The 23,315-nt window shown below is 62.6% G+C and overlaps 1 protein-coding gene across 8 annotated transcripts in view; it reads right to left on the reverse strand.

Moving 5' to 3' along the window:
* DAB2IP (DAB2 interacting protein) overlaps positions 1 to 23,315 on the reverse strand; it is a 171,129-nt gene that overhangs the window by 10,617 nt on the left and 137,197 nt on the right. For 5 of the 8 annotated variants that reach the window (XM_057721012.1, XM_057721015.1, XM_057721011.1 and 2 more), the window contains 10 exons: positions 17,669 to 17,822; positions 15,935 to 16,033; positions 14,497 to 15,051; positions 11,299 to 11,443; positions 11,064 to 11,208; positions 8,224 to 8,460; positions 6,446 to 6,647; positions 4,566 to 4,744; positions 1,774 to 2,662; positions 976 to 1,128 (listed from right to left, as the gene is read on the reverse strand). In XM_057721012.1, the coding sequence (XP_057576995.1) occupies positions 976 to 1,128; positions 1,774 to 2,662; positions 4,566 to 4,744; positions 6,446 to 6,647; positions 8,224 to 8,460; positions 11,064 to 11,208; positions 11,299 to 11,443; positions 14,497 to 15,051; positions 15,935 to 16,033; positions 17,669 to 17,822 (2,758 nt within the window). The remainder of the gene's footprint in view (positions 1 to 975; positions 1,129 to 1,773; positions 2,663 to 4,565; positions 4,745 to 6,445; positions 6,648 to 8,223; positions 8,461 to 11,063; positions 11,209 to 11,298; positions 11,444 to 14,496; positions 15,052 to 15,934; positions 16,034 to 17,668; positions 17,823 to 23,315) is intronic. The other 3 variants (XM_057721017.1, XM_057721016.1, XM_057721014.1) reach the window with 2 other exon arrangements.

Here is a 23,315-nt window from a genome sequence, read left to right on the forward strand (position 1 = left end):
GCTGGCCCTCCTTGCTCCCGAGCCAAACTCTGGCTCTTGGAGGACGGTGCCTCATGTCCCCTGGCCCCCTTCACGTAATAATGGTGAAAGCGGGTGGATGCAGTGGACCAAGGGGATGGTGGAGGCGGCGGGATGCAGCATGGACATGGACCTGGCCCCAGGCCAGTGAGAGGGAGAACAGACACCCTGCCCTCGCTGCCCTTGCCTGAGAGGCTGCTGCAGACTTTCCTGGGGCCAAGAGGGGCGAGGGCACCCACGGTGAGTCAGGGAAGTGGCTGCTGTTTGAGGGGGGTCTTGCACTGGTCTTGTGTCAACCTGGGCTTTGGCCTCCAGGAGGAGGCGAAAATCAGCCTGGACCCAGGGCAGCTGCCACAGTAACTAAAAGAATTTTGGAGAACTGAAGCTCCTCACTGCCCGCCAAATGCTAGATGTATGTTGGAGGTGGGACTTGGATATTTTAGGACCAATATATTTCCCCTCGGAGGTAAAAACATCTCCGTAGCAATCTGACATCACCCCTCCCTGGCTTTCTCTCCCAGACCCTGGTGGAGATAGGGACTGGGAGAGAGCCAGGCCGCAGGCAGGCACCATCCCGGAGTGGAGGCGCCTGGCTGGGGGGCCTCTACCCGCTGTCTCCAGGACCTGTGCCTCTGCCTCTTCATGCGTGAGGCTCCCCCCAAGGGTCTCCATGCACCTCTTTGGCACCCTGGACCCCCACGTTCTGGATCCTCCTCAAGTCCCAGATGCTCAGAAGCTTGGCTGCCCAGTCACTTAGGGAAGGTGCCTCCTGGAGGCTGGATTCAATACAATTCCTGGGTTTGTCTCACATGCAGCCCATATAGAAAACCTCATGTTTAAGCTAAATTCTCCAAATTCCACTGCCTGCTGTCCTCCCATGGGACAGGGCTGGAGGGGAGAATTCTGCCAGCCGCCGCGGGGAGGCGGGCAGCCCGCGCTGCCAGGGTCCGGCTTTACCTTTTCTGCTTGGCTGAGCTCCTCCTTACTCCTTAGCCTATCCCTGTGGGGGGGGTCTGGGCCCAGGCCCTCGTCTTCTAACAACTGCGCGTTCATGGTCAAGAGCCAGGCGGCCGTGCGGTCCAGGGCATTGGGGCTCACGGGTGAAGGGCCCTGCGATGAAACACAGCTGTGAGGGCTGGAGGGAGGGGGTGGGGTGGCCTGGCGTGAGCCACGGGGACGGAACGGGTGGGCACCTCGGATGCAGCCCCCGGCCCAGGGAACTCCAGGCAGCCTGAGGCAGAGTCAAGACCCCAGGTGGCCTCCCGAGCGTGGCTCTCTGCTGCCCGGGTGAGAGCGAGTGGGCTGGGCCTGGCAGGTCAGTGTCCAGCCCAAAGTATATCTGTTACCCGTACTGCATGCAGAGCCCCAGAGGCCAGCTCAGAGCGGGGGGCCTGAGGGCCACGTCAACTCCTACCCTGGGTCGGGCTTTAACTGGCTTGGAACTAGAGACAGGTGGACCCGTCCCTCTTTCTCCCTGACCCCAGCTGTCTCTCAGGGAACTGGCAGAGGGACCCCCAGGCCGCAGTGTCCCTGGTTCACAGGACTTCGGCAGCGGCCAGTGGGGCCGGGGTGGGGTGTGAGGGGCAGGCTGGTGGAATGGGGCCGAGTGTGACATCATTCAGCATGGGATGGCAGCTGGGTGCGGGCTGAGATGACATGACCCGGAGGAGCAGCATGACATGGGGTCAGACCACCCCCCTGCCCCCCAGCCCCGGGCGCCGGAGCCCGGCCTGCCCGCCCCCCGGCAGCACTGACCTGCTTGTGCACAGCGCGAGGCTTCAGCTCGGGGCTGTCGCCCTTGGAGGAGGAGGACTGTTGCCGCAGCCGGGCTCCGGGGCCAGCCCAGTCGGGCGAGGCGGACGCCAGGGTCCCGCTCGAGGGCCGCGGGTACTGCAGGGTGCTGAGCAGGGAGGGCGGCGTCCGGCCGCGGGGGGCGGGCGGGGGCGGCGGGGGTGGCGGCGGGGGCTGGTCGATCCTGCGCTGGGGGCCGGCGCTGTTCTGCCGCGGCGCCGTGGGCTGCCCGCCCTTCTCAGTCAGCGACACCTGCCGCCGCGCCAGCTCCCCGGGGCGCCGCCCGCCCTCCTCGGCGGCGCTGCTGAAGCTTCCCAGCTTGGCGGCCGCCGCCAGCTCCTCGCTGTTGCTGTGGGAGCTCAGGGAGCTGTGGCCCTCGGAGCCTGAGTCACCGAGGCCGCGGGGAGACAGCGGCAGGCCGGCCGCCATCTGGTACACAGGGTTCTGGAAGGAGAGCGGTGCCAACAGCTGGGGCCGGCCCGGCGCGCCCTCCGAGGTGCCCGGCGTGCTCGGTGTCTGGCCTGCCCGCCGCACCGTGGCCAGCCCTGCCAGGCTCACTGGGGCCGCCCGGGCCGGCCATCCGGCCAACAGCTGAGCGGCGGGCGCCTGGCCTTCGGCGGCGAGGGCGTCGGGACCCGCCGGGGAGCCCGCCTCCCCGTCCAGCGCGCGCGCGTCCTGGAGGTCCACCATGGACAGGCTCTTGCCGCCGTTGGCCATCTGAAGGTCAGGCTCGTTGGCTTCTGAGTAACTCGAGCTGCGGGCAGGTGAGGGCTGGACCCCGGAGGACCTTGTGACAAAAAACAAGTCCTTGTTTTCGGGGGTTGGAGACGGTAACCGGGTGAAATCTATCAGACTGCAGGGAGACAAGCACACACAGGAAAGAAGGGGGAAGAGAAGAGCTGTGAATGCGGCCAAGGCGGGTCCCCACCGACAGCCCCGCCAACCTGCCACCCGGAGGCCTGAGCCAGGGTGGGGTGCGGGGTGGGGAGAAAGGGGAGGACAGGGAAGGCAGGGGAGGGGAGGTGCGGGGACAGTGAGAGTGGGAGAGCCCCGGGGCCCAGCGGCCCAGCTGCACAACCAGACCACAGCCCGAGCAGCCAACCCTGGCAGAAGCCACCACGAGGGTGAGGGGCTGACCACTGCTCCTGCCGAAACCCCTGTGCTAGGGGCCGCCCGTGCTCCCAGTGCCAGGCCAGGCTGCCTGGCAGCCCCTTTCCCTGCTCAGCTGCATCTTGGGACAGTGGGTTCTGGGGCCTGGAGTGTTCTGGAAAATTCCCCTGAGCTAAATCCAAACCCACGATGCAGTGCCTCTCTGCCATCCAAGGGTCCTGCCCCGAGAACTACGACTTCAAAGCTACGGGGGCTCTTCTGCCTCCTCCCTCTTGTTCCTAGTCAGACTGATAACTAAGTGGGGGCCTGCGCTGAGAGAAGCCTCCACCTGCAGCCCCCTGCTGCCACCCGTGTCTGACTGGCAGGCGGGGGCTGGTGCTTCCGGCAAAAAACAAGATATCAGAGGAGGATCTTCAAGGCATGACTCAGGCGGGAGGGTCTGCACCTGCAGTGGCAGGTCGTACCCCCCATCCCCCACTCCAGTCTCCCAGCCTCTCCCTGGCCCTTCCTGGAAGCCAGCCCCTTGGAAGGAGGCTCAAAGCCAGGTGGGCTTTGGAGGGAAGGATCTGGGCGATGGGAACAGGGCTCTGAGTGGGCTGGAGGCAGCAAGAACTTGGGGGTTTGATATGGGCTTAGAAAGGAGCTGGCTTAGCCTGGGATGGGGAGGAAGTGCCAAGTTCCAGGTGATGGACTCGGGCAAGGCAGCCTGTGGCCACTGAGGCCACTCCCCACCTGAACTCTTGCTTTCCCTCACTTGGCAGGTTGTATGAACAGCCCCTCAAGACTCAGAAGGACCCGAGAAGTGGCCTCAAGGTCTCTGCAACTCCGGCCTCCTCCTGGGCCTCCAGTCCCTCGCACCACATCCTCAGGTCCTTGATCTCAACGCCCTTGCCTGCTAAAAGGCTGCCTCCGCTGCTGCCACCATCTCAGAACCAGACCACTCCCAACTCTGCTGCTCCAGCCTCATCCTCACTGGCTGGTCCAAGAAGGCCCAGTAGAGGAGGGGAGTGTACAAACGTGACATAAACAGTTCACTGTAAATGCCAAGGTCCTCGTTTTGACGTCAGCACTCGAGAACATTCTGCCTCCCCCTGCACCATGTGTGTGGTTTATTTATGAGGCACTCGTCCCAGGGCTGGGGGCTCAGAGCGAGGGCTGGGCCTCAGCGTCTTGCTAGTTTCCCGGGCTCCCAGCCTCTGAGCCTTGCAGAGTCACCTGAGCTTCTCCTGAAAACACACACCCTGAACGCCACTTCTGGAGCCTCTGATTCAGGTCCAGGAAATACCAGGAAACACAACCCAGTGATGTGGAGGTGTTTGGGACCAGTCACTGTTCTTCAACAAAAGATGCTGTCTTTCTCCAGGTCTTTGTCTGTGCTAGTCCCTCTACCTAGAATGCCTTTTCCACCGATGGAAATATTACTTTTCCTAAGTTCAAAACTATGGCACTACCTCCCCCAGGAAGCCTTCCCTGGTTTTTCCCAAATAGAAGTTCACCACTTAGGGCCTGCAGAACACAGGGACTCTCGTTCAGCTTGTTTTATAAATACCAGTATAGGTATCCTCCTCCCCACATGAGACTACAGACGGGCTGTGCCTAGTTCACACATGCACCCCACAACACCCGGCACACCTGGCAGTTCTTACCCAGAGAGGTCGTTCTCGATCACCATCTTCTGCAGCCCAGCTGAGATGCTGCTGCTGCCGGAGCCGGGCGTGGAGGCCAAGTCGTTGGTCCCTGCGAGCTGCCCACTGCCTGGGGTGCTCAGTGCTGTGTGGACGTCCCTCAGGATTCGAGGCAGAGGCCCCAGTTTGGATATAATGCTCTGCAAAGACACAGCAAGCAGCAGGTGTGACCCACTGGGGCCACCTGGGGAGGCCAGGTGCACTGCAGCCACTGTGTTCAAAACAGGTAAGGAGGCGGTTAGAAATGCAAGCCTGTCGTCCCCTGCAGTCAAGATCCAGCAGGTCTGGGAGAGGGTAGGGAGCCCAGAAATTGCAAATTACGTTTTTACCAGCTCCCCACATATTTCTGGGACAGGGTGCAAGGCCCACAGGGAGAAATGCTAACCTAGTCCAAGCCTGTCACCCCAGTCTGTCCTACCTTGTTGCCCCCCACAGAGAGGAAAGGCCCCAGGGAATCCTGGACCTTCCCCACCTACACCTCCTCATCTGAGAGGCTTCTCGGACGGCCCCCTCCCACATCACCTACTCCACAGGGTGGGCTGCAGCCTGACCCGCTTCAACACCTGAGCACCAGGGGCAACGGCCCAGGCACAGAGCAGGCTCCACTACACGCCTGTCAGACGAGTATCAAACAGCCGGTCAGGCACCGGGTGGCACCTGGGCTCACTGGACCTCGCTGTCCTGGTTTAGACCGATGGTGCTAAGGGTTCCAGGCCGGGGAAAAGGGACTCTGCCTTCACCTGGCTTATGCCCCAGCTTCCACCGAGGGCTTTGTACAAAAAGAAAGTGTGAAAACTCATGCAGTCAACAGAGAAGAGACAGTGGACATAAAGGAGCAGAGATGACTGCAATGGCATCTGTTTGTAGTGAAAAGCTGGAACTAATCTGAGTGCCCAGTGAACTAAATGGTACAGTCAGTCATATGACGGGACAGTTTGTGCCATTATAAAGGTCACAGCGGGGCAGCACGTACTGTTGTGGAAAGATGCCCACAACAGAGGAGTGAGAAACGCACGTGGCAGTGCACGCTAAGTTCTCACTTCAACAAAAAAGGGAAAGAACTCTGCCTGTGTGTGTACTTAACATAAACACAGATGTACCTAGAAGGCTGCACACCAGAGCGCCCTGAGTGGTCACCCCTAGGGACGGGACAGGACTAGGAAGGCCTTCCAGCCCTGGTTCGGCAGCTGCTACTTTTGTAAGATGATCTCTCAGAGCCCTGGAAAGCAGCAGATGTTCTGGAAGTGGATCCCGGCAGGCCCAGCCCTTGCTGCCAAGAACCTGCCCACTGTATGAGCCACCCAGGCCACGGTGGCTGCAGCAACGTCAGAGATGTCTAGGGAATAACCATTTCAACTAATGGTCAAGGGTAATTCTGGAAAGGTTTGCGACTTCCTGCCTGACACGTGGAGGTGCGGCATCTTCAGTCTGTCTTTTTCATATCAGTGGCCTTAAAACCCAGAGCAAAAACATTTTCAGAGAAGCAGCTAAACCTGATCACACTTCTGACCGGTAGGGAGCACACCTTCACCTGAGGACCCCATCCACTCAATGCCGAGTGTGTGGAGGCACAGCCGAAGCCCCGGAACAGAGCGGGCTCCCCCAGCAGGTGCCGGTGGGTGAACGTGGTGCTCCCCACCGAGGAGACGGGCCCGAGACCCCAGCGCGTGCTGACAGGGCCTGGGCTGGATCCCCGTGCTCTGGCGCCCAGCAGGGCTGCTGACCCGCACCGCACGGGCGAACACTGTGACCTCCGTGGTCACTCTGGGAGCAGGACTGGCCTGGAGCTCTGGCACCTTCGGCCCGCCCTCCGCCCCATCGCGGCCGGAGCGCACAGGCACCTGCTCCAGCTGGCTGACGGCCTCCCAGAGCAGCGAGTGCAGGCTGGAGAGCTCGCGGCCCAGGTCGATGTAGCCCTCGAAGCCGGCCGTGTTGGAAATGGTCTCGGGGTTGGAGATCTCCAGCAGGAAGCGCTGCATGTTGGTCCACTCGTGCTCCAGGAACTGGTTCATGAACGACATGTACTCCTCCTTGCTGCCAAACCTGGAGCCAAGCAGACGGGATGAGCACCCTGGGCCCCACCCAGGGCCCCCGTTCTCTGACACCCCCTCACCCCCTTGGCTCCCATCCCTCCTAGACCACCGTGGCTGCCTTCCACGCCACTTACTCCCCAGCCAACCAATCCGCTCTAGCTCAGGGTCCTTATGGCTAAGTCTAGAGACTCTTTCTAGACCTCCTCTCATAGGACCTGTAATGTCCTGAGGCCCTTGCTCCCCATTCACTACCAGTCACAATCTCCTTCCTCTTTTCCTCCAAACGTCAATGGCCTGGTGTGCAGATGACTCAGTCCACGCCCGGCAAGGTCTCTCTGCTGAGCTCTCAGACACGTTCCTCCATGGGCACCTCCCTTTGTCCCCAGCTTGGCCAGGTCTGTGGTCAGCTCTATCACCCCAAACCCGCACCCTCCTCTGGGGCTCCCTACCCCAAGTGGAGACGCCACCACTCAGCAGAGGGCGGAGCCAGGAGCCTGGCCGTGGTCACCTCCTTCCTCTGCCTCCCCCACAACAGGCAAGGCTGCTGACCTTACCTTCTAATCACCCCATGACCTCGCAGCCACTGCCTCCGGCAGCCCACCTCCCTGACCCACTACTTCCACCACTCTGTCTTTATCAGAACCGTAACTCTGCTCTCCTCCCAGCCTCTCAGCTGCCAGTCCTGCTCCCTCCACCCCTGGCCCCACTACTGCCAGGCTGACCTTGGCAGGACTTGGAACAGATGAGGGCCCCCCCTCCCTTGCTCAAAGCCTTCGGCGGCTCCCACTGCCCTGCCTGGCCTTCGAGTCCCTGCTGTCCTCCTGGGTCTCGTCTCCCACCTCCCCCAGCCTGGCACTTGTTGATGCAGGAACTGCACGGTCCCTCCCTGCCCCTCTGCTCCTGCTGCCCTACGTCGTGAATGCAGCTGGGGGAGCACGTCTTCTAGGAAGCCTCCCTCCCTCCTCTCCCAACAAGCGGAGGGCCCTCCTGCAAGGCCGTGCCCATGTCCAGCACACTCTCTCCCTGGCTGAAGGGCTGGCTCCAGGAGGGCGGAGACCAGGTGTGATTCAGGGCCCGGCAGAGAAGGCCCAGGGCGGGGCTCCATCCACACCACATGAGAGCAGGGCGACGGCCCAGCCCTTCCGTCGCCACCCACTGCTCTAAGCTACAGCCAGAAAACTGAAGTGCTTCACGAGCAGAGACGTCCTTGGCAGCCTTAGACAAGGACAGTCTGAAACAACCTGGGTGCCCGACCACAGGGGACGGATTCAGGAGACATGAGCCCTTCTCCCTGGAAGGTATGTTAGTCACTGATTTCAAAATGAAGCTTATGAATGTTAAGTACATGGGAGAATCCCTATGATAAAATGTTCAATCAAAGAAGCAGAAGGAAAAAATATCTCCTCTTCTCATCTTTGAATATTAAGGAAACATACCACAAAGGCATGTACATTTAGTCGGGGGAGCCTGGGGTGCAGAGAAAGGGAGGGGAAGGACTCAGGATGGCGGGGACTGGCCCATCGCACAGCCCAGCTCTGGGGCAGACCCTGTGCCCTGACTCTCCCATCAGGGGACATGGCACTCACTTGGCGAAGTTGGCCAGGTTCTGGGTAACCTTGGCAATGAGGGTGAGCGTGCGGGCAGTGCGGTCGTCGGGGTACTCCTGCAGCAGGTTGAAGAGCGAGGGCGACATGATGGCCGGGCAGAGGAAGCGCAGGAACAGGGAGGCACTGATGAGCCTCTCGCTGATGTCCGGCCGCCCGCGGCTGCTGCACTCTTGCCGCCACGAGGCGAACACCTCCTTCAGCTCCCGCGGGAAGACGCTGTGTGGAGACAGGGGAGGGCGGGCCAGTCATCAGGCAGGGCGCCGGGACCAGAGGGGGCAGCACAGGGACCTGGTTCTGGGTCCGATGGAACCGGGTTCCAGCCCCGCTCTACCGTGATGGCTGCAGGAGTGCACAGGGCAGGCACAGGAGCAGGGGTGCCCAGGCCGCATCGGGCGGGTCTCTCCCCAAGGGGCTGAGTGGGATGGGACACAGGCACCAGGAGCCGGCAGCCAGGGCCAGCGCCCACAGGGCTTCACCCCCTCCCTGAGTGGCCGGCCTCAGGGTCTAGGGGAGAGGGAGGAAAACAGCAGGAACAGACCACCGCTCCTTGGTTCCCACCCCCAGCTTTTGAGACTTACTCCCTGCACTCAAATAATGTTATAGAATTAGAGGTTTTCAGGAGAGCTCTGGGTGACCAAGAAGACGGAGGGATCCTAACCACAGGGTGAGGACACGGCTCCCCACTTTCTTGATGGCGAGGGAAAGGGAGGCAGTGACCTCCCCAGGCGGACCCAGTGAGTGTGGGCAGGGTTCCCAGCATCCGGCTGGGGGCTCTCTCCTCTGGGTGCCCCCACCCTACCACACAGAGGCCCCACCAGGCCAAGCTTTACGTGGCCTTCCTATCTTTTCACCCTAGAAGACGCGTGCTCCCTGAAGCCAGCCTACGCCTGGCTCTGTCACTTGCTCAGGGTGCTCTGACCCAGGACCTGGCCCTCCCTGGGCTTCAGTTTCCTCACTCTCGCGCTGAGAACAAGGCCTGCCCTGCCGAGCTCACAGAGCCAAATTAAGGCTGGGACCCCTAAGGCCTGAAGAGGCTTTGATCAGCTGGAGCAGCTTTTGCCCAACAAGCCCAGTGCCCACCCCAGTAGTGAATGTGGCTGAACCAACAAGGATGTGGCTAGAGAGAAGTGAGGGCAGGTGACCTCTGGTCCTGCCCTGTAAGTGCCTGGCCCAGCACTGGGCAGGGGGCAGGCACTGAGTGATAACATCTATCAACGGCCTTGTTCAGAACTGAGAGGTGCCTCCACAAGTGCCAGAAAGAGGAAATGGAAAATCTCTGTCCACGGACATGTTTCCCTGTGTCCCACACCCGGCCCGCCCTGGGAACGGGGGCAGAGCGTGAGAACGCAGCCTAGTCCGAGGGTGGGAAGCGTGCTCTCGAGCTCAGGCTCCCTGGCTGCCTTCCGCCCCTGGTTCCAGGCGCCACTTTCAGCTCAGCCCAAGGGGCCAGGCTGGCCCAGGCTGAGCACCTCGTGTAGCCCTGGGCCAGAGGAACCGGGCCAGCCGCGCCCACCCCACTGGCTCCGGCCACGCCCTCTGCTCCAACCCAAGGCTGTCGCTCACCTAGCAGGCCTGCCTCTGCCTGTCCTTCGGAAGCAGCAACACGTTCCTGGGCCCTCCTGTGTGCCCAGCCCTGAGCTGGTGAATGTGCCCGTCCCCAGGGTGCTCATGGTGCGTGCAGGAAACAGACTTGGACGCAAGCACAATCTCACTCTGATGGGAGCAGGGTGTGAGGGAGTCCAGGAAGGGGGAGCTGACTGTATCTGGTGACATGAAGGAAGGCCAGAGAGGGAAGCCAGGTATACAGGCAGGATGGGGAAGGACGTGCCCGAAGAAAGGAGAAGGTATGGCTGCGGGTGGGGGCTGGGCACGGGGTCAGCGGAGCGGCTGGAACGGGGAGGCAGATGCAGGTCCGGAGCTGGAGCAGCGACCGGGGAGAAAACCTGGGCAGCAACTCCAGCGTGAAAATGAACCCAGCTGCTCGGGGCTGGCAGCAGGGTCTCCCGACAGTCATGCAAGCCACCTGTGACAAGGCTATACTTAGCACCAGGTCAGCTGCCACCAGACACACGTGCCTGGGATGCTAGCCCTGGGAGGAGTGGTCCCGGGACTGATTCTGGCCCTGACCATGGTCCTGATGAGCAGCCCGCCCTGCACACCTCTGCTCCTTTCCGCGGCTGCCAGGAGCCCACAGACCTCGGTCTCGCTAAAGCGCAACCTTCCTCTTTTGTTCTCGACGGTCCTAGCAAGAGGCACCCACACAGGCCCCTGCTGGGCCCGATCACAAGCCTGTGACGTGAGCACCAGCTCCTATCGACACAGGAGGAGTCCCAGGTGAAGCCACCCACCCGCCCCAAGTGGATACCCTGAGCAGCCCCAGCACCTGCAACAGTGCCAGCGGGTGCCCACTGTTAAGCACGTGCAATGCACTGCAGGGTCCAAATCCTCGACGCTGCACAAACCATGTCTCCTAATGTCTGAGAGTCCAGAAAGGACCAGGACGGGGGCCTGGCAGCCCAGCAAGACTCAGCGGGGTCAGGCGGGGGGGGTTCCGATCCCAGAGCCCCCACTCTGAAGGCGTGTGAGGTACGGGCGCGCCACCTGCCCTCCCTTTATTAAACCTCAGCTCTCGGGTTTGTGGGTCGGGGATGATGGCGGAGAGCCCCTCGCCGAGCTGTCTGGATGGGACGAAGCACACACGTGCCAGCACAGCGCCTGGCACACTGCAGGCACCCCGCCTACACAGAGGGACGCGGGAGATGCTGGGGTGGGGAGCCCTGGGCAGTGGAGGCTGAGGAGGGCGTGGGGGCAGCACTGACCAGTAGGAATTGATGATCTTGCAGAAGGCCAGCTCGCAGCACATCTTGAGGTTGCCCTGGTGCTCGGGGAGGTCAGCAGCCGAGCACTTGCTGGGGTCTACTTCACAGTTCTCGTCCGACTCATACAGCGCTTTGATGAACTCCCCTGCAGCCGGGAGAGCAGGAGGGGGCGGTGAGGACCTGGAGGGCATGCCCCACCTCTGCCCTCTGCCGCCCGCCAGCCCACACCCCCTACCTAGTGCGTCCTGCAGATACTTCTGGCCCACCAGCTTCAGGTACTCCTCGATGGCCTTGGTGGCCAGTGTGTTCTCCCGGAAGATGAGGTGCTCGTTGTCCCCACAGCGGTCCACCTCTGACATCATCAGGTCGGTCAGGAAGTCCTGCAGGGCCAGGTGAGGACAGTGGACCTGAGCAGACCTGGCAGGCAGGACCCTAGGGTTCCAGACCCGCTCCCTGGCCAGGAGCCCCTGCTGCTAGAGGCTGCTCCATCACCAAGCTGCTGGTACCCACCCGTGGGGGCTGCCGGGGAGCGCGGGCAGGACAGCCTGGTAAGGGGAGACACCTAGCCATGGTAACATCAGAGCTGGGCCCATGCCGCACGGAGCCATGAGCCCCCGCATCACGGCCAGACCCGCAGGACTCACACCCCTGCTCAGCCCTGCCCAGCCCTCCTGGCAGCGTGACCGGAGCTGAACGCCCCCTCCCAGTGCCACCTGGGCCGAAGAGGACAGATGGGCTGCCCTCTCCCCCTTGTACGAGCAGCTGCCCCTGTCCACCTGCTACTCTGATGGGGTCTCCCATACCAGACATGAGCTCGTTCTGTGTAACCTCACAGGGAAGAACGAGAGAGGAAGAGGCGGTCCAGCTGCCCTGGAAGGCAGTGAGCCAGTACTCAGATGGAGAGAGCATGGACCTCGGCTTGGGCAGGAAGGCGGCCCAAGAGCCTCTCAGTTCCAGGCGCAGCTTCACAGGCAGACCCCAGGAGGAAGCCTGAGCCCACGCCTTCCCTCCTGACTGCAGGGAGGCGCCTGCTGTACCGACCCAGGTGGAAACTAACCCCCCCCCCCCTCACCTGCACCTCCTCACGCCCACAGCCAGCCTTGTGACTTGGGGGAGGGGAGGGGACAGGCAGGAGGCAGGAAGTCAGAGACCTGGGGGAGGGTGACAGTCAGAGCAGTGGTCGCCCAGCACAGATGCTGCAGTGGCCAGCGTGGGCCATGGCTTCTGGCGCTCTGGAAATTCCTCACTCCAAGTGTACAACTTTGGGGCCCTCTGAAACCCCAAGTGGACCTTGAAATACAGAACTGAACTCTGAACCCCAGAGACCCAACTGGCCAATGGAGAGACAAGATGGGCTGGGGGGAAGTGGCAGTTGGCCTCTGCAGGGACCACACAGCCTGAGGACCCCTTCCTGACCTCAGGTGACCTCTAGGGCCCCCTTCTCTGAACACAGGGTAGCAGAGGTAAGTACTGCATGCACTGCTGAACTCCTGGGGCAGGTGTGAGGCCCAGTAAGGGATGAAGGGCTCTCCTTACAGCCAGGACCCAAAAAGAGGGAACAGGCACAGAACAGGAAAGCGACCTGTCCAAGGCCACACAGCTACCTGGGCCACATCTAGTCCGAGTCTCTTGCTTCCCAGGCCCTGTTCCTCCTATGGCCCTGAGGGGAGAGGGGGACAGCAGGGAGAAGGTGTCTGATGCCCTCTCACACAGCCCTCTCCCAGGACTGCAGGGCCCTCGTCACGTGCTCTGGCATCTCTCCCATTAGTTCCCAAGTGGTCAGAGCTCAGATGTATGGCACCCCAGCAGCCTAGGGTATGAAGAGTTACTTCCTATCCTTCCATTCAACTGAGGGCCTGCTGGGGGGCTAGAGCCCTGGTTTCCACCTCCTTCCACAATGAGCAGCCTGATTCTCCTGTCTCAGCTGTAAGCCTGAGAGCAAAGTCCCCTCCAGGTCAGTCAGTGTCCCAGGCCGGCCCAGCCCTTGGGGTCCACTTACTGAAAGAACAGACACAGAGGCGGAAAGGGCGGTGCTCCCGCCCCTGCTGCCTTCCTGGCTCCCCGTCTGGGGCCAGGGCCTCCACTCACTCAGTTTCCAGCCCCCCTCTCACTGCTGACCAAGAAATTAACTAGCACAGCCAGCGATGGGCACACATGCAGCCTTGCCCAGGCAGGTCGGAAGGTGGGGGCAGGGGAAGGAGGTGCTCCAGCAACGCAGAGGAACGGAGTGCCCGCCTCCACGGGGCCCACGCGGGGAAACGCCTCTGCCTGGTCCCGCCCTGGTCACACACCATGAGCCCAACAGGCAGCAGCTCTGAAGGGCCCAAAGGAGCCCGGAGCCCTTCGGGAACAGGTACAGGATAGGGGCCCTGATGAGCTGTGCGCCCTGGGCTCTGCCTGGGGATCCAAGGCCCGGCCCCGCCCGCATCTCCTCCAAGCCCAGGCTGAGGGCTCAGGACCCTGACCAGGGCAGTCCCTCACTCCCACCACAGGCCGCAAACCACACCACGTCCGGAGGGCAGAGGCCCAGCTCCAGGGGCCAGCACGCAAGGCCGGTGCAGCGTGGACGTACCCCGCGTCCAGCCCTTCTCCACTGCACCCACTTTGGGCAGCTCTCCCAAGGGAGGGGGCGGGGTGGAGAGGAGGAGGTGTGCCCTTGAGGCCCACAGAACCACGCTCCACTGGGCTGGGCAGCTAGGCATGGGGAGCCTTCCAGAAGGAGCCTAGCTGGTGGGTGGGGCTGAGGCGTGGCCCAGCAGGGAGCAGCAGGTGAAAGGAGGTGAGGAGGAGAGTGGGGCCCCTCCAGGAGTAGGGCCTGCTGGAGGGCTTTCGAGGAGCTCTGTTCCTGGGGGCTCTGGGGTTGGGAGCAGCTGTAGCCGTGGAGGGCTGTCCATCAGACACACGGCTGCGACAGTGACCGTGTGTTCCGTGCGTGTGAACTGCGAGTGAGGGGGAGTCTGGGGCGCGGACAGGGGCTGCACCCTGGAGGCCACCTGCTGGGATGTGTGCCCAACTCAGCACCTCACTGCATGTGTGTCTGGGTCGCTGGGTCCCGTGTGCCGGCAGAGGTGGGCCTTGTGGCCTGCTCCCCTCGAGCCTCGGGGCGGGGTGGGGGGCAGCACTCTGGGGATGTGCGGGAGGCCCCTAAACCCACGTCCTCACTGCAAGACGCACTCCAGCCCATGGGCTCATACCCGCCTCTGCAGTCAGCTCCAACCACAGAGGAGGGGCGTGAAGCCCCCCCTCACCCCCCACCCCGCCATGTACAGCACTTGGGTTTAGGAAGCCTACCTAAACCCAGTATAACCCGTGCCCCCACCAGAGCTGAACTCCAGGACGTGGACATGGGGACTGGCAGGTAATCCGGAGCGTGTCACCCAGCCAGCCACGGGGCCACGTGAGGCAGGGCCCCGCCTGAGGCCCGCACACCTACCTTCACCTTGCCCGTGCTCTGCAGGATGTGCACCAGGGCCGACGCCATCTCCTCCTTGGTCTTGGCACTGAGGATGGGCTCCAGGGCGGCGCAGAGCCCCAGGTAGTGGTTGGTGATGTGCTCGGCAAACTCCTTGTACATCTCCATGGGCAGGATGGTGATGGTCTGGTAGCGCGCCTTGATGCGGATCATGGGCCCGGGGCCCTTGCCGCCCTTGGGGTTGGGCGTGACCACGGGGTACCACTTCTCCACAAACTGCCGCCCGGCCACCGAGGCGGCGGGCAGGCTCACCAGGCCCAGGTAGCTGTTGCGCTCCTTCTTCTTCTTCTTGTCAGTCTCACGGTACAGGTGGACGGTGACGGTGCGCAGGGGCGGCAGGTTGTGGAACTCGAAGTGCTCGCCCCAGAAGACGTTGTCGGTCTTGAGCTTGCCCGTGGTGCGCGCGTACAGCACGTCGTCCAGGCACAGCTCACACAGGTACTTCTTCTTGGCCGGCAGGTCCTTGGCCTCGATCACCCACAGCTTCAGGATGTGCTCCACGCGCCGGCTGTTATCCTGCACGCGCACAGGGGGCTGCAGTGACCGGGGGCCTGGCCACCTGCCCACCGCCCAGCCCGGAGCAGGCAAGAGCTCTCGGAACTAGGGGGGCCCCGGTCCTGGGCCAGGGACAGCTCTGGAGTCTGACAGACGCGGGGCTGCTATCTCTGCGTTGCCTCGCACTAGCTCACTGCCCTTGGGCAAGTGGCCATCTAAGCCTCAACTCCCTTTTCTATTCCCTCAAGAATAAAACCGAGCAGAGAGCAAGGAAGAGACTAGCACAGTGCCTGGCACAGCAGCCATTTACTGGGTCTTCTGCAGTTGGCTGGTCTGCAAAGTCACTTGGAGGTAACCACCGCGAAGGCCCTTAGTGATGTCACGCTAAGTCCTGGGTGATCAGGACTCAGTCCAGGCCAAGTCGGCCAGGGAGACAGACACATGAGCAGGTGATTACAGTCAGGGCCCCAGGAACCTGCTGCGGGAGGCCCAGTGGCAGTGGGAACACAGAGGAGGGTGCCAGCCTGGGCCAGTGGCGCTTGCCTGGAGGAGGGGACAGAGAGCTAAGCTGGACTCAGAGGGATGAGCAGGAATCAGCCAGGGTGGAGAGGGCACGAGAGTTCTCAGGACACCAGCACCCAAAAGCCCGACGCTCAGTTCTGTGGCCCAGCCTCAGTGTGCAGCTTCGAAGACAGAGGCCCCCAGCACGAGACAGCCTCTTTCAGAGCCCAGCACTACGGCCCGCTCGGGCCCTGCCTGCATGCAGGCCTCTGGTGTGGCCCGCACCCCTAGTCCCAGGCCACACCAGAGGCCCCTCCGTCTGCTCCCTCACGTCGGAGTCTGCACTCTGCTCTGGGTCTAGCCTCCACCCCCCACGCTCTGGGGACAGGGGACGCAGGCCCACCTTGTTGGGATGCACCGCTCGCCGCAGATTCTCCATCCACTTATCCCGCTCGGCCGCTGACCGGCAGGAGAAGCACTTGCTTCCCGATGATGTCGTCACCTGGGGGGGGGGGGGGGGGTGGCAGGCCAGCGTCACGGGGTGCTCCGGCTGCCAGGTCTCACTTCCCGGCCTCAGGGAGGAGGCAGAACAAGGCTCACGGCGACCCCTGTATTTCACGTTTGCAGGTGGTGCCCTGAGACCCAGGATCCCAGAGCAAGACAGTGACAGGAGGGTGGCCCAGCCCGGTGCCACCTGGCGCCTGGTCCTGGATCCTCACCCCTGCCTCAGTGCCCCCATCCATAGGACAGCATCTTTCTGACTCCAACCTCATTGTCCCGGAGATGGTGGAAGACAGAAGGCGCAGGCCCGCTGCACGAGCCAGAGCGCAAGGCCCCACCCGAGTCGCCTACTACCGGGGGAGCCACAGGCACCCGCAGACAACCGCGGGTCAGCACGAGGGTCACCTCAGTCCTCAGCTGACACCTGCTGAGGCTGCTTCTCTTGCCAGTGACAGTGACAGCAACGGCGGTCACAGAAGGCTCACCTATTTGGGGCCAGACTAGAGAACTGAGACCTGGGCTGTCTGGGCATGCTGGGCCATGGGGTCCTGCCTGGAACCTTCTCCCTCCCGTCCCTGTCGGGCTTACTCCTCCTCCAGTCTCCTCCAGGCGAGGGAGCCCAGCCCATGCCGCTCCTGCTCTGTTCCTGCCTTCCCCACACCACGCCGAGGGCTCCACAGGGGGGACCAGACTCTATCTAGTCATTCACGGGCCTGCAGAGGCCACAGCACCCCCTGCAATGGACGAGCGGGCAGGCACCATCGTTAGCCGGCCCCAGGCTGAGAAGCTGGAGGCCAGAGGAGCCTGGCTGGGCCAGGAGTCCTGAACCAGAAGCGGCACCCTGTGGGCACAGGGCCGGGGCACACGCCGGGCACCACTGCACCCCCCCTCCTGGAGCTGGCGGCACCAGGAGGCTGCCACATCAGTCCCAGGCTCAGGCCTCTATCAGAAAGCTCTCCTAATTATGCAAGATTCTTGGGGGTGGGAAGCCTCCCAGAGACAGAGGTGGGAAGAGAACATGAATAATGAGAGAAGCAATTAGGAACTCCCGGAACACCCGCGACATCAGTTACCCCGGTCCTGGCTTGGCCTCAGGCTTGTAGGGTGACCTCTGACATCATCTTGCCCTCTCTGGGCCTCAGGCTCCCCATCTACAGGGAGGCACTGGACAGGTGATCCCCAATAACAGCCCTGCCGGGTCAGGTGCCTGGCCCTCTGCTCTCAAACCTTGGGTCACACAATGCCAGGGCAGGAAAGATCCTGGCTTTCATCACGCAGAGGCAGGGACAGGGCAAGAAAAGGCGACATTCCCCCCGGCCCCACACTGCACTGGAGTGGTTTTGCAGGCGGAGTGAGCAGGCTCAAGACAGGCTCTCGGGCTTGAGCCACTCAACGTACGCCTCGACTCCCTTCCACCCACTCGGACCTCCTGGACTTGCCAGCGTGGGGGACGGTGCTGGTCTGTTTCCAAGAAGGCCACAGAGCAGGAATGAAGCCCCCATCTCCCAGCTCCACGTGGTCTCTTAGGAGCCAAAAGCTATGACAGTTTCTGGCCGCTGTCCCGAAGAGCCTGGCCCTGCGACCACTCCAGGAGGGTGTCTGGGAGAGACCTGGCCTCGCTGAGAAAGGAACTCACCTCGAAACAGTAGTCCTGGCCCAGGATGCTGCTGTGCACGGGCTTGATGACCACCTCCTCCTCCATGCTGAGGTCCAGCGCCTCCACCGCGCTGCTGGGGCTGAGCAGGGACTCGTGGGAGCGAGACTCCTTCAGCCTCGGCATCAGATGGGACCTGGGGGAGGGCAGCAGGATGTGTCAGGTCAGGCCTGCCCTGTCCCCTCCCTTCCCCTCTCCTCCAGGAAGCCTGCCCAGACCCCCCAGCTGGAGGCAATCACTCCCCTCAACTCCTACAGTCCTTTCTGTCGTAAGGCAGACAGGGGGGAGGGGCATCGTGGTGCTGGAGTCACAGAGACGAGCCCTTTGCCCCAAGGCAGGACTCTGGGTAAGGGACTCAGCCTCTAAGGAAGCAAGGGGCTAAGGATGAGGCCACCACTCAGGAGCTGAAAGTCAGCACTGGGTGCAGGGTAGGGTCGGGCCTGGCTTCTCAGCAGCCCGAGACCCACAGGGAAGAACAGACCCAACCCAGGCAGCCTTCCGAGGTCTGGTGCCTTCCCCACCCACCCCCTCCCCTCTGCTCCGGTCCCCATCCAAGACAGAAGCAGTTGTCCTGTCCCAACATTTGTCCAGGACATTACTGCCGACAGACGCCTCCCTCATACACCATCCCACTCCACCCGCCGGCCCCAGGCGACGCAGGAGCGCCGCGGGAACTCTGCTGCTCACTGCTCACGGACAAAGGCTTGTGAGGCTCGAAACAGAAGGGATGCAGCCGTCTCTGCACAGTGCCCGAGAGCTGAGACTCAGACAGTGTCCACAGGCTGGGGTCCGGGGTCCCAGCCAGGGTCAGGGGGCCCAGCACAGGCACAAAGAGCACAGGTAGCTGACTCCACCGGATGCCCAAATGGAGCCTGGACCAGGACTGGCTCTGACAGACCTGGCCTTGGACCTGGGCCCAGTGCTCACCTGTGATGTGGCCCTGGCCAAGTCACTTCCCCTCTCTGAGCCTGTCTCTTCTGCACGTCACATGGAAAGCACCTTAGATGGCACTTGCCCAGGTGCTTGGTAGAATCGACCTCAGAGAGGCAAATGTCCCTTTCCAGAGTCAACGGGACGCTGGGGCCCCCTCCCACAGCCAGGCACAGCAAAAGCCAGAGGACCAGCCAGGCCTTCAAAGACCATCTCAGGATGGAGGCTGGGCAGGCCTAGCCCCTACTCGCGTCCCCAGTCCAAACCCTGGGCTTAGCTCACCCAGACCTCTGGCCTCCGAGGGTCCAAGACTCAGGCCATCATCTCTCCCTGCCTCACGAAACAAAGACCCTCCCTCAGGTCAGTGAGGCCTGGCAGGACCACCACACACCTCCCAGCAGGGCACACACCCTGTCACCCATTTCCATAACCACGGGTAAGGAAGCCTAAGGCCCACTACGTGTGGACTCAGGGATCCAGAGGTGAGCCGAACAGACCCTGCCCAGAGGGCTTCACAGGCTGCAGCGGCCGCCCTTCAGCCCCTACACCTGTTCCTGACATGCAGTCCTGTGCTAGGCACTGCATGGGAGCTGGAGCTGGGACCCCAGCTCTTGGGGACCTCACAGCCCAAGACAAGAGACCCAGTCAGGCTCCCCCCAGCGGCTCCCCCGTGCCCAGCATGAAGCTCAGATCACTGGAGCCGAGTCAACGCCCTCAGGCAGGACTTCTGGAAGCTCCCAGGGGGATGGACCAGAGGGAAGCTGTGAGACAGGCTGAAGTCAGGGGAGAACCCACCCAAACCTCCCCAAGACCACTCGAGGCCCAATGCCACTGACGTGCACAGCTGGGGCGCCTCTGCTCCTCCAGCGCCCTCTCTGGGAGACAGCACTGCACACGCACGCACTGCGGCTGCCACACCACGCCAGGTGCTCACAGGCGTCTTCCCGGGACAAGCCTTCCAGGTCCCGCGCGCGTGACCCACCCTCCTTCGCGTCGCGGCGCTGACCAATGCCGTGGGTGGGTCTGCCATCCACTCAGCAGAGATTCCACCCTGGCCTCCCTCCATACCTCAGTGCAAGGGACGCCCTGCTCCGATGCTAGGATAATCACCCACCTCGGAAGGGCAGAGACCCAGAGCCCCCAGGCCCGCTGTCCAGGGCTGAAACCCAGCCCATCAGTCAAGATCAGGCTGCTTGCTGGCCCAGCCCGGAAACCCCTGCCAGGTAAGATGCTGGGAGCCGGGCGGGCAGGGCGGGACCCAGGAAGTACACAGGGAGGAGCTGGTAGGCTGGGCCCGCCTCCCGTCTGGGACACTTGAAGAGCCGGCTCGGGAGAGGAAAGGGAGGCACACTCAGCAGACTGGGCCTGCTCGGGGAGACCCAAGGGGGCCCTGGTTCTATAAGCCCAGGAACCCAGCAGGCCCCGGCCAGACCCCACAGCAGCCAGAGCCCGGAACCTGTGGCTGCAGAGCCCTCCTCTTCCTTCCCCACCTCCTGCCCCACAAACATGTCCCAACCGGCCCAGGCCTCACTGGGAAGGTTCCAGACTGAACAGAGGGCTGTGGGACGCTCACAGCTAAGGCATTCTGGCTGCAGCTGGGCAGCCCTGACCCCACCCACCCCTCATCCTCCCTAGGGATTCTCTCAGTGGGAGGACCTGAAGCAGGGCTGCACCCACCTCTGCAGTCCAAGCTCACTGGGAGGAGGAGGAAGGGGGTGGGGTGGGGTTCAGGGAGGCTCAGTGGCTACTTCTAGATTTCCCAGGTGCTTCTGGGAGAGGAGACGAGGGCCAGACTCTGACCACTGCCCTCTGATGGGCCTGTGCTCTGACTCAAAAGCAACTGCATATCCTTCCCGCTCAGCCTGGAGTCTACCTGCCCCCGAGCTCCCCACAAGGCTCGCAGGGGAGAGAAAGGGGCACCTATTCATCAGGCCCTGATATGCGTCTCTGGGCCCAGAGGGGAGCTGGTCTGCTGTGACCCTGCAGGGTGGGACCTCCTGGCAGAGGAGAGTGTGTCGGTGGCAGTGACTGATAAGATGACTGGGGCTCAGAGAGGGAAAATGGTCACTTGGTCACATCCTGGACCCAGCAGGCCCACCTCACCACCCAAGAACCACCTCTTCCAGGAAGCCAGCCAGCCCAGGCCCACAGCACAGCACCCCCTAACACTCCCCCTCAGGGACTCCTGCCCCATCAGTCACCCACCTCAACCTTGCCTGCCTCTGCTCCAGCCAGCACTGTTAGGCACTTCCTTTCTCACCTCCAGCCCCTGCCTTCCTAGGCTGGGCCAAAAGACCATCCTGGGAGGGAGGGAAGGAGCAGGGCACCACAGACTGCCAGGCTCCAAGGGGGCAGTGAGTGAGCACAGTGTCTCTACCCAGGAAGCTTGGTAAGAAAGTGAGCAGGTGGCAGCCTTTCCCTTGCTCCTGCCTTGGCCAGGGCACCTGGCTGGTTACTTTCAACTACACACAACCCTGCCAGGAACACTCATCTACCCACTTCACAGAAAGGTAAGATGGGCTCAGGGAGCAGCAGTCCTTGCATATGCCCAAGGCCCCATGCTGGAGGGGGGACCCAGGTTGGTCTGGGAGCCCCACCCATGGCTGCCCTGTGTGGTGTGGGGGTCTGAGGTCTGACGCCATCGTATGCAGGGCCTCTGTGTCCCCTACTCCTGGGTCAGGCCCTTCCCTGCTGCCCTGAGGCTGGGGTGGGAGAGAAGTTGGCCCAACATGCCCACTGTGTGGCCTCCCCCAGTGCTTAGCTCAGTCTGTGACATCGTCCCCCAGGGGCCTCCTGTGGTCTCTGGCGACCAGAGCCTCAGTCCTTAGTGAGATGGCACCAAGGAGGGCAAAGGCCTTCGCAGGGGGCCTCCTCCCGTGCAGGTTACAGCCACAGCCCGAGTCTGGGCTACTTCTCACAACAAGCCTGCCAGGGCCGCCACATGACCACACTGGGCCAGAGAGGCTGCAGAACCAGGTCTCACGGCAGGGCTGTGGGCTCCACGCACCCCACCCGCCAGGGGGGCCCTTTCCTTATCTGAAAGAGAAAGAAGGACTCTGCCTCAAATGGAAATAAACAGTAACAAAAGCACACGCTGGAGCCCTGGGTTTGCAGGGAGAGGCATTTCCTAGGCGCTGGAGCCATGAAGAGGGGGTTTCGCATCAAGACGACATGGGCTCAGCTGCAGCCTCGCTGGCCGGGGTCCATCTGCCTGCTCCCCTTCACCCTGGGCGCCTCTTCCCTGGGGGGTCACAGTTCCCTCGGGCAGGCCTCCAGGCACATGCAGTCCCCCTCTGCCCAGACATCCCTTTGTCCTATCCAACCTTCAATACTCAGCATCAGCACCTCTTCTTCCAGGAAGCCTTCCCAGACGACCCTGGCAGAGAGCGACCACAAACCCTAATGTCCATCAGGCTGTGCTGGGAAGGCCTGTCACAGAGCTGTCTCCTTGCCAGGCAGGGGGCTCCATATGGGAAGGGCTGGGTCTGGATCAGCGCTAAGATCCAAAGCCCCGAAGTTCCAGGATCAAAGCCCAGAGCCCCAGCGGCCACGGTCAGCTGAGCCTGGGGGAAGGGGAGGAGGTCAGCTGGGGTGAGGACAATCCTCCCGGAGCCCTCGGGTGCTGGCGAGTGAGAGAAGGCACAGAGCCACCCGAGCACTGGTCCTCAGGGCGGCCGCCTGCTCAAGGCCAGTTCCCAAGAGCAGCGCCCTGGTGCTCGCCCAGGAAACTTCTCAGAAACAGCGCTGCTCTTGCTTTATCCAGGGATGGGGATTGCCCTCCATCTCTCCCAAGGTCAGGGGCTCATCTCACCCCCCGCAGCTGCACCCTCCACCAGAGCCGCATCCCCCTGAGACCGTCCCAGACACAGCTGGTACTCTAGACTCTCGACAGCCCCCCAGCCACTGGAGGCCCCTGTGTCCCCTGCGGTCCCCCCGTCCCAAGCTGGGCCAGCTGCTCAGGAGGCCTTCCCCCGCATCCTCGGTGCCACGGAATCCTCCCACTTCCTGGGAAGGGGGTGGTGCCACGGTTCTTAGGTCACAGACAGGAGAGCCAAGACCACAGGCGAGGGAGGCCTTCCCTGACTGCCTCTGCCTCTGAGAGTTATCTCGGTCAGGGCCTGCGGGGCAGCGGAGGAGGGAGGAAGCCCCCTCCCACCGGATGGGCCCCTCTGTCCTCCCCTCACAGCCTATGGAGAATCACGTCGCGGTGCTTCAACCTGGGGTTGAGCCGTCCCCGAAACTCTACCCCCCACACCACACCCCAGCAAGTGACCTAGACTCTCCTCCCCATCGGGGCCCAGGCCAGCCGGAACTCCCTCCCTCTGGGGGGGCCTCTGCCCACGCTGTTTCCTGGACCTGTCCCACCTTCCCCTCCACTCTCCGCCCGACAACAGCCTTCTTTCTCAACCTTCAAAGCCCAGTCCAAATGCGGCTACCATCACGCGGTCCCCGGTATCTCCAGACAGACGAGAGCTCACACCCAGGTCAGGTGGCTGAGCCCCACTCCACACCTGTTTCCCACCTGTCTCCTTTAGCCAATTCTCACGAGAACCCGTCAGGACTGAGGTACCGCACCTCAGAAAGGCCAAGATCGCGAAGGTGGCAAATGGCCGGGGGGGATCTGAACCCCTTCCGCAGACTCCAAGCCTAATGCCATCTGCCCAAGCCTCGCCTTCCCATCTCCCCACAGGTGGCCACG

Source organism: Hippopotamus amphibius, chromosome 2 (genome assembly GCF_030028045.1).
Source record: "Hippopotamus amphibius kiboko isolate mHipAmp2 chromosome 2, mHipAmp2.hap2, whole genome shotgun sequence".
Classification (NCBI taxonomy): domain Eukaryota; kingdom Metazoa; phylum Chordata; class Mammalia; order Artiodactyla; family Hippopotamidae; genus Hippopotamus; species Hippopotamus amphibius.